This window comes from Eufriesea mexicana, unplaced genomic scaffold (genome assembly GCF_001483705.2).
Source record: "Eufriesea mexicana isolate 0111107269 unplaced genomic scaffold, ASM148370v2 scaffold1369, whole genome shotgun sequence".
Lineage (NCBI taxonomy): Eukaryota > Metazoa > Arthropoda > Insecta > Hymenoptera > Apidae > Eufriesea > Eufriesea mexicana.
In genome coordinates this window covers 22837-39812 of record NW_016909479.1, presented here as the reverse complement: position 1 = coordinate 39812, position 16976 = coordinate 22837, and the positions used below count along the sequence as shown (strand labels likewise).

Sequence of the window (16976 nt, the reverse complement as noted above, 5' to 3'; positions counted from 1 at the left end):
TAACAATTCATTGTTGGAAAAGATATTGCTATTAAAAACATGAAAATTGCCAACAAATAATAAAATTCACGCACAGGAAAAATTAAGAAAAAAGTATAAGAAATTCAGCCTTTATAGTTTGCGCATCTTATTTATATTATTTCAATTATTATCGAGGAATACCCAATGTATGGAGAAAAATAATCAACTCAGTTTGTATATGCATAACAATTTTCTTGCTAGTATAGAGAGAACGTACCACTAAATCACACTTTTATTTTTAAATTTGGAGCTTTGTAGTAAATGGTAATTCTCTTTTTACACGAATGTAGCTCCAAACTGTACTGAAATAAAATTTTAGATTCACGTGTGAATAACCCGCACATGATAACTGTTGGTTTACCTATTTTAAGTTTATTTGCCGCATATCCAGGTAAAAGAATAAATATATATGTATTATAACATCATAATGATAATTATGAATAATTATCAATAAAATGATTTTATTTAAAAACATGTATAATTTTTGGATTAAATGTAAATAAGAGTTTGGGTGTTACAGTTAATTTCAATCAAAAGTTTGAAAGATTCTCTTTAGAGAGAAGCAGAAAATGTGTTAACTGATTAAATTATCGTTCACAAACATTAAATTACTGGTCCACTTCCATTTTCTTTTCCAATAAAAAGTTCAAATAGCATAGAGTAAATTTAATGAATTGAATTAGAAGTTTCAGAAAGAAAGACACTCGTCTTAATTAATCTTGCAAATCCCACCAGATAATATTCAACCGAAGAACTTAAAATACAAAACTCGATGCACGTACACATCTAACAACGTTTCACTGTCCACTGGATAGTCTCACGGTAGAGTGACTGTTCATACATAACCAAGAAGGTTCTCTTTAAATAGCTGCTGCTCGAAATCTCGCGATCCGTTCTCGAGATATTCAAAATGCATACTTTTCAGACAGACTTCGCAAAATATTGTAAATATTGAATAAACATCGCGAAAACGGGACTGGATGAATATTTTAAGTCGAGTCGGTGAAATTAAATCATTACAAGAACATCAATTCGAGCAGCAGAAAGTTTCATCTTTAAATTCGTAACAAGGTTCAGACAGAGCTCGACAAGCCGCCATTTTGCCATTTTGTGACGCACAGCAGGACACCGTGGACGAGAAAATGGCGCGTGAAGGTATCAAATGAATTCGAATCGGTAATATAAAATTATTAGAAGAACATGAAGAACGTGAAGAGGCTGAGACAAAGCTCGACGAACGAGCCGCCATTTTGTGACGCGCAACAGGACACCGTTGGCGAGAAAATGGTGCGTGAAGGTATCAAATCAATTCGGAAAACTGGCTGGTTGTACAAATGATGGAAACAAGAAACATGCATATTCATGGGCCGCACGAGTCTGTCTGTCGCTAATCGCGTAATCCTAAATCATCTAATGGCTGTACCAAACACAATCAACCCGCGATTGCGCGAAACGTAACATACAATTTCGAGCATTTATGTTAAAAAGCTTTCGGCATATAGAGTGTACGTTTTCGATCGGTAAATCATTATTAACGCTAAAACTACCGATCTGTAATGTGAAACTGAATATAACACAGACATATAATAATAAGTAAAGTGGTCTAATGCAAATAACGCAGGTACGTGTAATTATGGTTCTACATGTATAAAAGTGGCCATTAACTTCGCTAAAAGCATCTACGTGTTTCCAGTACGTGGAAAATGGGAAATCTAAATCCAATGATTTGTTTGGTAATTTTAATACTAATTTAATTATTTAAAGGCAGAAAATGGTATTTTTGGACTTGTGTATGGCACACTAGTATACCTAATTACCTAAGATAGTTACGTGAACGAAAATACAAATAATTTTGCCTATATGTACAAAAATTAAAAAATGATTTACATTTCTAAAAAAAATGTTTTTGATTGCATCAAACAACATCCAATACTATAATAACTATCCAGTCTGAATGCCTTGTCTGAAGATATAGGTTATATAATGCACTTGCTGGTGTTTTAATATGCCACAGAATTGAAATACTTATTTTAATTGGATTTTATTAATTATGTGAGACGAGGAAGGTTGAAATTATTTGCTAAATTGAAAAGAAGGTTTGAGAATACAAAGAGATACTCTTAAAGTGCAAAGAAAGACTAGTTGAGGTTGGTTTAAGAATCCTCATTGCCCTAAAGTATGATTGACATAAATTATCACTGACATACAGTTTAACTATAATGTTATTCAAATATACTCACTTATGTACTAAACTAGTACCTACAGTTATTAGTCACCGCCATTAATATCCTACATTAACTCCTTCCAAGCAGGAAATATCGGAACGCCTCGTGGAAAGTGAGGTTATGTGCGTCGAGTATGCATGAAGCGGTGCTTAAATCAGTAACAAACGACCGTTATCGAAGAGAATACTTGTAAAAATACCTCCCAACGAGCCTACTAATTTACCGAATTTATTAACCAAACCCGTAACACCATTGAAGCGGTGCTTAAATCAGTAACAAACGACCGTTATCGAAGAGAATACTTGTAAAAATACCTCTCAACGAGCCTACTAATTTACCGAATTTATTAACCAAACCCGTAACACCAAAAAACGCTCTATTTTGAATCCTAACATAACCAAACTTCCTCCATCAGATATTCTCGTCGATTTTCATCTTTCTACGTTGTACAAAGCCAAAAGTCTAGGAGCACCCGTAAAGACCGTAGAAGCAACGTAAAGAAGGTCGGTAAAAAATTATGCTAACACAGGAGAGAGAACATGTTTGGATCTGCACCATCGGAAGATCTTCGTTCAGAGGCGTAGCGATAAAAATTCCGAAATAAAATGAAATCCCTCCACGAGAAACATCGATAAAATGCCTATGAAGGACGAAGATGTAGGATATGGCGGAAAAAGTCACGGGGAAGGTCAAGAAATAATTTGTGCTCCATTTTTCTCACGGTCTGATGAAAAAAATAAGAAAAAATCGGGAAATCGAGCGAGGAAAGAACGATTTCGAGTACGGGGAGTCGAAACGGACGAAATCTCCGATGCGGAGCCAGCCGTCACCGGTAGGCGGAAAAACAAATCCATAATCGAAGGCTGACGAACGGGGTAGGAAATGGCAGGCACGCTGCATATTCGGAGGCAGGGCCATGCAGCTGCCTGCGGATATATGAGCCAATGTATACTAACGAGGTAATCCCTGGCCACCTGACGTTCCAGGCCACGGCTATCGTCATACGTTCTGCTACGTGTGCGAGCTGGTATCCTGATGCAGCAAAACGGGCCACAAGAATGATGCATCGGACGGTAGGCCGGTTGGAATTCTGCCAGTGATTGGCCAGCTCCCATTACGGCTTGCATTACGACCAGAAAAGTACGTGCCACGCGGCTGGCTAACGCGTTGTTGATCGTGCAGCGGGTTTTAATTACCATCAAACCGGAAGCGACCGCAGATTCTTCGATCCTCGCACACTGCCAAAAATACACCAATACCAGGGAAGAATTCGTGCTACCCGAAACGCAAAGAGGGACGTGATGCTGGATATCTCGCGACTGACGAATAGATCTGAACCAACAAGTCTCCGTTTTCACTGACAGTCGAGATCATTAAGAGGAATCCCTGACACCCCAAATGGAATCCTTGGAACTCCTATAGTCAAATAGTGGAAATCCTATAGTCAAGCATACACCCTATACTGATGAGTGGAGCGCAAGAGTGATGATTTATCTACAAAACTAAACTAGTTTTAGTAACTGCACAACTAAACTGAACTAAACTGAGAGCAATGATTTATCATGACACGATGATCATCGGCGTGGGATTTTGAAAGGAATGGTCACAAATTTGAAGAATCCCAGGTATCCCAAATCTCTATAATCAAGCATACGGCCCTATACTGGTAGGTAGGGTGCAAGAGTGGAAACAATGATTTATCAGGAGACTATGATTTATCGAGATACGATGATCGACGGTGTTGAATTTTGAAAAGAATGGTCACAAATTTGAAAAACCCAGGTACCCCAAATCTCTACAATCAAGCTCTATGCCTATAGGTGGAACGCAAGAGTGGAGACGATGATTTATCAGGATACGATGATGGTCGGTGTAAAATTTTGGTCACAAATTTCCAGGGTTCAAGAAAGATGAAGCTTCTGAGGTACTCCGCAGGACACATGGGTAGCTCGAGACTGGGAAAGTCAATAACGATGGGTCAGATAGATGGCCTCATGAATTTCAGATGCGAATCATCGCAAACAAAATCGGTATTTTCATCGCTGGAGAAGGGGGTACGAGGGTCGTTTTCCTCGAAACTCAACGGCGATCGCAGAGCTGGTTCTGGAAGGGTTGTAATTCGCTTATCTGGTCGTTTATCGGTAATATTCCGGCAGCCACGTCTGCTGGAGGACACCAGTGCAGTCAGCCGTGTAGCAGCGTGCCGCCATGTTCCTATTCGCCAGTTAAGGACGCTATAATAATCACCCGTGATAATATGACCAAAATCATTTTGGGACCATGGTACGAAGCTCGACAAAAGATGGAAAATGAAAAATAATGGAAGAAAAACGTACTAAAAATCGCAGGAAAGATTCATCGACTTTAGTCAAATCCTGATAAAGCATCTGATAAAGTTTGTGGACTCAACGCACAGCTCGTTCCTCGGGGAAAAGAATCGTCGTAAAATCGCAATCAGGCTTAAGCGGCTTCGTAAATTGTCACGTAACGCTTACACGAGGATTCGTGATGTTCTGGAATCGCGTGCTGTGCAACTCATAGTCTAGAGGGAAAAAAAAAAGAATGATCAGATGCACGAACAGTCGCTGGAAATCGGAGCGCAATTACGTCGGTCGTGTCGCGCGGATTTTTTCGCACTAAACGCCGATCATCGTGTTACCAGCTTGGAATTCGCAGAAACACGAACGCCGTTACGTGACATATCGAATTCGCCTCCCTTATCGCATTCTTGGTCCCCGAATTTCGCTTCGAGGAATTCGCGAGTCGTTCACTGGTTCTAACTTCCTCTCCATTTTTATTTCCTTCCTCTTTTTTCTCCCTTTTTTTCAATTTGCGGAAGAGGAGAGTCGGGTTTTTCCAAACGCGATGGCACAGAGTTTGTCAGCGTTTTAATTCGCAGGAGTACAGGAGCGGATGAATCGTGGCAGTCGGCCTGGTTGTCGATATCAGATTAAAGGATCGAAGCGAGAAACCGACGGAAGGGAAGATTACATTCGCGTTCCGAGTGATGCGAAGCTTCATCGTGGATAAAAAAAACGAGGCTGGCTGCTTTCAAAGGGGCGCAAAGAGGGAAAAAAGGTAATTAACGAAGTGCCTTGCACGTGGAATTCTTCGCAGCGCTTCCAATTATACGATGCGTCGCTCGTAAGCTGGGGGCACCGACGAGTAGGAACGCACCTTTCCCATCTCCACCTCGTGGAGAGGCTGAAATTTTGAATCTTTCCTTCTTTCCCTCGGTAGAGCGAAGAACCGACGCTTTTCTTTTTTTCTTTTTTTTTTTTCAAATTCGGAAGGAAAGGGGTAAAAACTCGACCCGTTTTCGCGGTGTCGATGACACCGTTGTACGTTATAATATGGCGAAGAAATTTTTCTACGGCTAAAAAGTTGGCGTATGCAGTGGCTGTAGAAAGTATTAGGAGTAGAATAATTAATGAAGCGTACTTTCACGCGGAAATTCCCTTCGAACCGCCTAATTACCTCCTGCATCATTCATAAGTGCTCACTTCCGCGAAAACTGTTATTCCCGTGTAATTACGTCGCGTTGTATAATCACATTACCCTGAACAGAAGTTGAACATTAACGAACAAAATGGTACATCGATTAAGAATGACGACAAAACGATCGAAAACTTTTCCAGATATCGCCTGAACGTTGAAATATTAAAGGCCCGGTTAATTTCCGACTGATTTGTCTGGTAACGTATACCGCGCTGCTTCTTCAGAGATATGGAATGATAGAACTTCTGCGAAAGCAGCCGGGCGGGTCATTAACGAGAAGCCGGATTAATTAACGGGATGCACTTTTTCACGGTATTCGTTCTCAGACTATTTAATCATCCGATGAACCCGTTAGAAGACCGAGGATTAGTCGCAGGACTGTTCTGCGCGAGAATCCTGCTATCGCGTCACACGCGAGGCTAATTAGTCGAAATAATTTTAATTAAAACCACATCGGGAACCAATAGCCCTGGGCTATTGAATTTTTCAGAGCTTCCTTAACGTTGAATCTACTCACGGGGGCCTCTTTTTCCTGATCGCTTTTTCACTTCACGAAAATTACAATTTTTTTCACCTTTGATTTTTCAGCGTGGGAAACCTGGGAAATTAATTTTTCGATGGAAATTTGAATGAAAATGAGAATGGAAGATAGGAAACATTATTTTGAAACGAGGGAAATTTAGAAAAAATGAAATGGGAAGAACGGAGATTCGAACAGGGGTCGTCGCACACAGAGATTCTACGCATTACGCCACTACGTCACTTCGAATTCCCTATTAAGCATTCAATTTTCTCCATTATCGCGTACTTTAAGACTGATAATTCGTGTTGAATTAATATCAAATGATTCTGCAAATGCAAATGAATTGAATAGTCGCGACGAATAGTCCCGTCCGCAACGTCCTCGGCGTTATTTTATTAAGCCGTGTCCAGGTTGACCATTAAAATATAAATACACGTTTTAGGAACGTATTGAATTAAACACGCTGAATTCGTGGCTCGGGGACTGAAAGATTCATCGAAGCCTCTGGCCCGGAAAGGTCGCACGTTGGAAACCGAATAAAAGAAACTGCATAATGGCGGACCCGGAACGACCGAGGGTTAACAGAGGCCCTCCTGCCGGATGACCTTAACCCTTTGAAGAAACATATTTCGAGTAGCTCGTTCCGTGGCACTGAGGCTTTCGGCTGTCTGTGCCTTAAAGCGGAACGACTGGATGAAGGTGTTCGATGCGCGATAAGGCACGAGTTACTCCCTCTTAACGTGTTAATTTGTCTTTGAGGAAATCACTCAACCATCCGTTGAGATAAAACTAAAGTGCCATGAAAATCCCTAGGAGTGGGCTATGATCTAAGGCCTAGGTATAGGGAAGACTCGTGCAGTCCTGCTCAACTAAAAACATTGACCAAAACTAAATATTGGCTCTCCCGTTGCAAAAATAAGTTGATATAGCAAAAGTGTATCACGCAGTTCAGGGCTGTATTGTTTGTCCATTGTTGCTCGATTTTTTGGAACGTTACACGCGTACGTTTGTATTTTCATGTGTTGAAAGTTATTTTTCAGAGCTCATATTTTACTTTTTAAATACATACGTATTTTTATTCTCTTTGTCTAGTGTATCCACAAATTATTGGCAATATTAAACAATTCCAGTTCTGCTTTTTTGATATTTTATCAAGCGTCGACCAAATTTTTTTCTATCTGTAACTCAAAATGAATTAGGAAACTGACCTTTAGTCTTTCTTCTGGCTTTTCCCGCAGAGAAGTATCCCAATGTTTATCAATATTCGTAGTCCCATTTCTGGATGTCGGTATTATACGACTTTTGCCACTATTATTGTTTAGGTTAGAACACAGACGTCGTACGGTGTCAATTATGGCTACAAAATTACAAAACGGATAGGTTATCGCAGCTCGTAAAGTTCCGAGAACTTGACGATCTCTTCGTCGTTTTCTTACGTAATTTCCGGGCATATCCGGCTGGCAATTTGTCCCGCGTAATTACACGTTGGCTGACAAAAAGGTCCGTGCCACGGTTCTAACGACGTTAACCCGTAACGACGTGGTGGCGCTCACATCGCGAGCCACGTTCGATAGCCCAAACGATCTGCGTGGAATTCCTCTCGGTTCGTCACGGGAACGAGTTGATACCAACATGGCGACAGGGGGCTTTTAATTCGACGCGTGTTCGCGTGACAGGCTGCCTTGGTGTTACCACGTTAATGAGCCACAGATCTTAATAAAAATCTGGCCTGTCGTGGCGCAAACGTGGCACGACTTTCTAGCGTGCCGATCGGTCGGCCTAATGACTGTGAACTTTACACTTCTACCGTTTTAAATCGTTCCCTTGTAAGACCACGATTGATTCCCTGATTCGTTCCTCGGAAAAGACCCTGTCGTAGCGACCGAGAAAACGAGCTGATCGAAGATTATGTAAGACATTTTAACTAGCTGTTAGATTTATCTTAGCTTTTGATTACGTCTGGCTTTCTGTTTGACTTCGATGATGATTAATTTGCCATACATTCGTTTTTTTCCGAAAAGCAAACACTTCACAAATATTACACTATTGCAACTACGCCATGCGCCAGCATAGCAGCGCACAATCATAAATGCTTTTGCGCAGACGCGCATAGTTTTAAGTGCTTCTGCGCAACGCGGACAGTCGTAAGTGCTTCTGCGCAGACGCAGACAATCGTAGGGGCTTCTGCGCAGACACGCACAGTTTTAAGTGCTTCTGCGCAGACGCGTACAGTTTTAAGTGCTTCTGCGCAACGCGCACAAACCTTGGTGTTTCTGCTTTGACGTGCACAAATGTTAGTATTTCTGCGCAGAGAGAATTTCTGTCCCCTCAGTAAGTAATATATCATTTTTAAAATGTTAAATTAAATACACGTATTCTATATTTAAATTGTCATAATCCCGCAATTGTCAAACTTTTATGTGAATGACAGGATCTCACAAACATAGCAGAAATTAGGGAAATATTAATCGTAGGTATACCCGAAGATTGTGAGGTTATGATTCGATCAATTTTATATCGTCATACGTTCGATTCCTCTTTTAGGCTCATTTACGTAGGAGTAAATTATCGCTGAAGAACGAAAACTAAACGGTTCCTTTGGGATCGCCGCGAGACACTCAGTCCAATTAATTCGCGTCGCAGCGATTAAATAATCTGCAATTAAGGTGGCACCTTAAATTAAGGGGAACTTTCATGGAGCGGTGATAAATTTTTTGCCGCGATAAATCGGCCCACTCCGACCTACGCCTCCCGGTGGGGCAGTTCCCATTATTCGGAATCCGTTTAACCACGTTCGGACTAATACGCCGGTGTTATAATATCGAGCTCGAAGTCGCGAGATCGTTCCGATTTATGGCCCAGTTTGTAAATCACTGTTTTCTAACGCTCTAAATAACATTCGCTAATAACAGGAAAAGGTATATATATTTTTATATATTTTATTTATATGATATACGATATATAAAGTGTGGTTCATTTTACGTGACCACTTTCATCGTTTCCTTTCGTAATATGTTGATCTTTTTTATTTTTAGGAACACAGTTAACGCAAGAAGAATCTCTTTACCCTTTCACGTTCTACCATATGAAAGAAAATAATTTCTTATTGTCTCTCGAATAAATAAGTAATTGAAGACAATCTAGCTAGTCGCGTTACATGGTTCACCTGATATACGTCATATATCGTTATGTGTCATGTACGAAGAGAGAAATAAATAACAAAAGAGAAAGACTTGAAAAGAGGTAAAATTTTGCGACGAAAAATCGATCCACCGGAAATATTGGTAAAAGCAACTGAATTTACGCGAGAGAAAAAGGAAAAAAAAGAAACATGGCCATTGTTTAACCGGCATCGATCAAACATGCAGTTTTTCAATGGTCCGCGAGATATTTATCAATCACGTCGAAACGATAAAATTTGATCGCCACAGCTATGACACGGTGAATAACGTTTAAACAATCGTGTTCCCCAAATTTTGACGTTTCGATATCGAATCCAGATTTGACGGTTCGAATTTTAATTCGCCTGCCGATTAAAACGTTGGGTGGAAACTGGACCTCAAACGTCGTCACCCTGCGCTACAGTCACCTGGTACCTCGGTGATATCTTTCTGGGAATTCACGCAATTCGTCACCTAGTATCGTCCATTTTAATCGTTTCGTGCCTCAACGGGGAGAGAAATAAATTTTAACAGGGACCTTGGGAATAAGGGACGAATCGCCGAACTAGAAAATCGGGATTTTCATCGCGAATATTCATGAAATCCTAGCACGCGACTTAATCGCCAGATGGCCGAGGAATTTCGTCCGGAATGTTCGCCCTTGCCACTGACGAATCAACGATAAACGCGGCAACGCAGTCCTCCGGTACAGCGCGAACGTCGCAGTAGTACGAGTCAACTGTTTCTCAGACGTCGACAAAAAGCCGCATTTCTCCGTTGTTTATTTTCGATTAAAGAATGGAAATCCAATGCAGAATAATAGAAAACATGCAAACAAGGGCAGACACGTCATCTTTCTCTCTTTTTTTCCTTTTTCTTTTTTTTTTTTTTTTTTTTTTTTTTTTTTTTTTTTTTTTTTTTTTTTTTTTTTAGGATTTGTTTCCAAGGGAAACAATAGAATTTAATAACGTTTTGTTACGATCCCGTTGTTTTGAGGTGAAAATAGATATCGTTGGTAACTAATGAGGATAGAAACAGTGACATGGGACATAATGATCGGCCAGTCGCCTCTAATTACTTCGCGTCGCACTTTCCTCATAATTTCGTTTCGGTTAATGCCAGGCAAAGGGCGATGCATTATTCGGTTAATAGCGGTAGTATGCGAATTTACGCTCGTATTATAATCCTACAGCTCGTTGATGTAATTATCGACTGCGGAACGGAGCATCGTTTGATCTCGTTAGCGCGACACAATGTTCGTTTCCAAGAAACCGCCAGCAAGAACCCCCGTCGTTTCCAAAAATCCACTACCGACCAACCGATTAATCGAATTCTCAAAACTATTCGTCCTTGTTTTATCTATCTCTCCTTTTTCCCCTCCTACGGCTTCGCTCCCGCGATACAACAAAAGGGGATTTTTTAAACAACGAACTCTCGTCGTTCCGCATACGGAATAGAATGTAAATAGAGGTGGCAACGACTGGAACTGCTGGTTTTTTCCGGAACGAGAAGGGAGCCGAAAAAAAGAGGACTTCGTTTGTCTCTCTCATCGTCTCCTCTTTTCCCTCCTCTTTTCCTTTTTCTTTTTTTTTTCGTTCTTTATTTATGCAGATTGCGAAACGCTGAAAATTCTCGAGCACACGGAGGTGCCGGGTCAAGGGTGAGGACTTTCGCTTTTCAACCTGCCGAATTTCCAGCGCGACGATTTTGAATAAATTCCTCCTCTGTCGCGTTGAATCATCCTTCTGCCTCTCTCGCTATTCCAGCTCGTAATTCGAACAAATCACTTCGTCGTCCGAGGAAAAGGAAAAATCAACACCTATTCACTCGCCGAATGTATTGGGTTGGAATATGTAAAAACATTCCACCGACAGAGAGATCGTCTAGGGATAGAGGAAAAAGGAAAGGAGAGAAAAAATGTCAGTGAATACGCGAGGGAGACTGTTTCATTAAAATTCAGACTATGTCGCAGGAAAGTTAGTTAAGAACCAGAAAGTGGGGGGCTGGAAGGGTGGGGTACGCGAAGAATTTGAATCCGGCTCGCTAGATTTTCCAAAGTTGGCGCAACTTGCTCGTTGGGAAACAGAATTGCGCCTCCCATGAAAACACGCCATGTTCCATCGTTACTTCGTCCCACCCTAAAAGCCCCCACTGCTACCTTAATTTCCCGGATGGCGGAAGATTAATTAAAACAAATCCAATTTTCAATTTTCCGTTCACCAGAACTTCCCCCGACGCCATCCTGTTATTTGTATTTGCTTACGCATCCGTTCTCTTACGAACAGGCCCTAAAGTCATTTGTCAAATGACGGTTAATACGGCAAGAGTGCTTGTCCCTTTTCCAAAGGACGCGAAGATGGCACTCGTACCTAGACTCCCTTTAGCTCTTTCTTACCATTCGTCAGACACGCCGCGTCTGTAGGAAGTAGCTTGAATTATTTAAGAGACTGCAGCCTAGTCTGCGAAAAAGGCCACGTTTCCACGGCAATCGAATCAATTTGTTGCAAAAAAGGTTAAGGTGTTAGGTTCTTTCTAAACTGCGGTGTTTGGACATAAGTAGCATCCTCGGTTAAGCTTAGTGTGCTAGGTCCAAGTTGAAATATCCACTGCTTAGGGTGTTGAATTAGGTTAGGTCAGACTTTGAGCGTTAGGATCGAGTTAGAGTGCTAGGTTTAAACCGAAGTATTATAATTCGGTTAAGATCTTAGTGCCACCGAGGAATAACTTGGTTCAGGTTTTGTTGAGCTAAGTTCAAGGTGAGAGGTTGGAATTCGATCGGTGTTATAGATCCAGATTAGAAGGTTAGATAAAGGTCAGAACATCGGATCCCATTTGGAGTGTTAGGTTTGAGGTAAAATATTAGATCCACGTCAGGTTACATGATTTAGGTGGTTAGATCTATGTACTGCTGCCAGAGACGAATGTTCACGCCCGAAGGGCACGACTGTGAAATTGCCATGTTCAACCCGTTCACGAAGATACCGTTAAGCGGTTCGGCATTAGAGCGACACTCAATTGTCAGTCGCAATGTGAATTTGCACAGGTGTCAGGCGCAAGATATCATATCGAGCGGTACTCTGAATGGGCTAAATTGCTGATGCAGGTACGCGTATATCGCGATGCGTCAGACCGACTCTGGGTTACGTGAAATGAATTCAGCTCTATTTCTCCGTTGATCTAACCTAAAGGCTATCTTTCTCCATTAGTCTATCAAACTATCTACCTTCCGTGTGCATATACACGATCTATTCCAGAAACAAATACAACTTAAGTCATACGTTTCACGTGAAGATCAAACCTAATGGATGGGAACCTTAAATGAATTTCGACCTGACAAATTGGGTTTCAGCGATTCCGGTGAAATAGAAGTCGGGTTAGGTTGTGAAACCGATACTTAACATTGTGTAGCTAGTTCTAGTAGAAGCCTATGTGGTTTCAGTTACCACCAGATGAATCCTTTTCGAATAGACCAGTCAAAATTTGGGATCCGGGGTGTTCTGAGAACGGCTGGCGATCGACTATCGTCGCTTAAAATCGATCGACGTTGTGACACGATCGTTGCAAACTTGTTCGCTTTGCGGAGAATGAAATTCAGAGAAGTGGACTTATCATGAACCGCAGAAATGCAGAACCAGTTGCGTTACTTGAAAAGCGTTCTAGATGAGCCTGATTCATCATCTTCTGGCGAAGGCTCCGTGAATTGGTGGAAATTTATCAGACTTTTCTCCTTCCAGCCTTAACCCCAGTCGTAAAGGTGTGCTCGATGAACTCGATTAATCATTCAGCTTCGAAGGAGTCCTTTCCTCGCAATCTCGGGCGACTACGCCATTTTTTCTCGCCACAGAAACAAACCGTACTAAAAGGTTTTCCATTCCATTGGTGCTGGGGAATCAAATATTCGACGGGCAGCTCGAAATCGTTGCGAATAACGGTGATTTATGATCCAATGAGCAATCGTCGAGTATTCCCGCGCTACCTTCCTCGCGAGAAAAAGACCAATCGATTTGAGCCATGGACGTCGCGGAGACGAAGCGAGATCTACTTAATTACCACGACTCGGCCAAGCGAGAAACCAAGTCGGGTATTAATGGCGCTCGCCTTCGAGTCGAAGATCGAGATCGAGTTTGTTTCCAGCTAACCGACGTCACCTTGGTTGACAATTGCCACTGGCTGCGGATATTTTCTAAAATACCTACTCAAAATACAACAATTGAAATCCTCACCATGGAACAGCTATGCGGTCAGCTGAGTCGGCTATGTGATTTGACCATTACAGAGGTTTAAGGCTCTTCAAAGTTATGTAATCTCATTCCTTAAAGATATCAACCGAAAACGATAAATTTCGAGACTACTGAATCTGGTTGGAGATGTGGTCGGTCTCGTAGCTTTTGCTACATAAAGAAAGCTATCGAGCAGGGTCCCCGAGGCATTTAGATCGCAAAGGTTAATTAGCTAGAGTGGGTCGCTTTTAAGAAAGTCAGGGCGAAATAATTTCCCTAGACCGCGTTGCGCGACGCAGCTTTTCATTAACCAGAAAGGCAGATCACGAGCCAATAACGAATAGCTATCCGTATTATCCAGCGACAATACACCGAAAGCATTGTTCCCAGCCGACGCGGCTAGTCGTTCGTCCGGCTGAACGATGTTTCACGTAACGAACGTTTCAAACCTGTCTGACTGGCGTTTTAACGCAAAAAATCTGTGAGCAACGTTATTCTATCGATTCAGGCTCGTTTTCATCCACCATTCACCGAGCTTATGCAGTGGGCATAAGGGCAGTTAACCGCCGTTGCATCGTGCCATAGATCAGCTGTAAAAACTAACTCACCCTCATTCTCGTTATTTCCAATCAGGATCTCGGTGTCAGTGAAGTCAGCCTCCCTGAGGAGGTCAAGAGGATGTTTGGGTAAAAAGATTCCGTCGATCGTTGGCGCCGATGGGAAACCCAGAATGCCCCAGTAGCTGTTCCACTGCTGGACAGAGATGGTCTTGGCGTCCACGGACCTCATGCAAGCCATCACCCTGGCTGGATTCTCTTGAAGCATCGTGGAGTTGCACCCACAATCGTCAACCAGTATCCTGGCCACTTCGTTTGCCTTTTCCCCCGTCATGTAACTCCACGGTGCGTTTAGGGTACCACTTTGAAGGATTCCACGGCGGACTAAGCCCCGAGTAACCGGAGAAATCAGGTGCAGGGACACGGAGCTGCCACCAGCAGACTCTCCGAAGATTGTGATCAATTCAGGATCTCCTCCGAAAGCTGCAGCATTATCCCTAAGCCATCTGAGAGCCAGAGCCTGATCCCACAAACCCATGTTGCCAGGAGCTTCTTCGCTGTTGGTAAAGTGCTTGTTCAGGTACAGGAACCCAAAAGCGCCTACCCTGTACTGCATGGAAGCGATGATGACGCTGCTGGTGGCTGCCATGATGTCCGCGTCATACACGTCCAGGGTGGCGGTACCGCTCATGAATCCTCCCCCATAGATCCAGACCAAAAGCGGTAGACCGTTATTTTTCCCATTGCTGGGTGATTCCGAACCTTTGTGTCTTAGTCGAAGCTTCTGTGGTACCCAGATATTCAGGTACAAGCAGTCTTCGGAGATATTGGTATTAGGGTTCCACATCTCCTCCCCTGGGAAACCAGGGAAGTATTCGTACCTCTCTTGGTAACAGCTGTTGGGCAACACTGTGGCGTTCAGGACACCATGCCAGGGTTCTATGGGTAACGGTTTTCTAAATCGAAGTGGTCCTATTGGAGGCTTGGCGAATGGAATCCCATAGAATATGTGGACCTCCTTGTCCAATATAGTACGGGAGAAACCACGAACTAGACCACTAGTGGTCTCCACCACTAGAGGATCGTTGTGCACGTTATTTCCCTGCGCGGAAACATTGGCCCTGACGGAGCCGGTGCTGAGAAGGGCTAGCAGGAGCAAAAGATTCGTCATCGTGGTTGGTTTGGCTAGAGAGTTTCGTAGAGCACACCTGCCCAGAGAGACTCAACAAGTTAGCGAGTGGGGGACCGGCCGTGGAGCCGGCTTTTGCGCGGAATCCTCTCCGTTCGCCTCCACTCTCTAACCACGCCGTCTCCCCGTGTTTCACTCTGCCTCTGTACCTTCTAATTCACCGTGACCTTTTGTAGCATACGCACCGACCAACCTGCACACGCACGCGCGCTGTATATCACCCTTTTTCACCCTTTTCTCACGGTCCTAATGTCTGTTCGTCGTCTTTCTCTCTAGAACTGCAACAAAACACGCTTTCCGTGGACACCGTGGTTAATCACTTGTCCAAAAGAAACCCGTAGGTTGACCGTGACGGCGCGAGTCGCCAAGGACACACGACTGCGTCGCGGAAAGACAAACAAAGGGATCACGCGCAGATTGAGGCGGGCAGAGGATAAATTTTCGCGCGGCGGCCGGCGAGCCGCGTTGCACGGGGTCGACTGATGGAGGCAGTAGAGGTGGCACAGAGTCGAGGTGCGCTGTTGGGTGGTAGTGGTGGTGAACACGATGGTGGTGGTGGCACTGGTGGATGTGGTGGTGGTGGTGGTAGTGGTGGAGTGTTGGCGCACGCCTCGCGCCCGTACATAGCAATGGCCATTCGATTCTCTTGGTAAGTTCTCGAGCAATTTGATCCTCTGAAGATTGCAGTCTCTTTTCATGTGCCAGTATCCTTTAACAAATTTCAAGTGTCTCGAAGTTTCGAATTGTTTCTCTGACTTGTAGAATTCGATCAAAACTGTAGTATCGATGGCCCTCTGCTTTTTATCGCAGGAACTAAAAAGTATTCTGAACGATGCTTCCTGGTGCTTTGATTCAGCGTTATACCCATCGCTAGTTGTATGCATAGGTAGGTCGATCCTCAAACGCTGTCCTTGCTCGTTTGTCTATCTACACGCCCTAGTAGTTTCAATCTCATTCTTCCGTCCCTTAATCACCCTGCAGACCGAAGAAATCGCGGCCTCGCGTCAGGTCGAATGAAATCTGAAAACCATTACAAGTGAAAACATTTCGTTACGGGTCGATGAAAATGCGAAAACGGATAAATGTACCGCAAGAAACAGGAGATGCAGTTGCAAGTCGCTTCTTTCTGCTACGTTTCATGCACGTCTTGAATTATTTCTATTTTCATGGAGTAGTACACTGATAGAGGAGCCTCGTAATAATTTACTGTAACCACTAGAAGTAAGAATTATAAATCTCCAGCTTTGCAGAGTATCTTTCAACTTCTACATACTTTTTAAGTAATTCAAAAAGGGAGGGAAGGGAGGAATGAAAAACTTAATGGCCGGTAAAGTTTCCTTTTCGCGATTCCCAAACCCTTGTTGTAGACTGACACCGCAAAACCGGACAAAAAGGATCGGCTAAGAAACCAGAACAAGGTGTCCTACATCCAACCCTAACCGAGCGACATTTCACCCTTCGTAGAGGAAACCGAAATGATTCTATTTCGTAGCAATATGCTCACCTTAATTCTGTCTTTCCAACCTTCTTCATCTTAAGCTTAACACCCCAAAGAATCTTGCCCTTATCATCAAACCCATCA

At 42.9% G+C, this 16976-nt stretch overlaps 1 protein-coding gene across 1 annotated transcript in view; it reads right to left on the bottom strand.

Annotated features, from left to right (window-relative positions):
• Positions 1 to 15769, bottom strand: part of AChE-2 (acetylcholinesterase 2) — a 224186-nt gene extending 208417 nt beyond the window's left edge. Inside the window, exon 1 of the mRNA XM_017900772.1 lies at positions 14257 to 15769. Coding sequence (XP_017756261.1) covers positions 14257 to 15376 — 1120 coding nt within the window. The 5' untranslated portion in view covers positions 15377 to 15769. The remainder of the gene's footprint in view (positions 1 to 14256) is intronic.
• Between the last annotated feature and the right edge of the window lie 1207 nt (positions 15770 to 16976).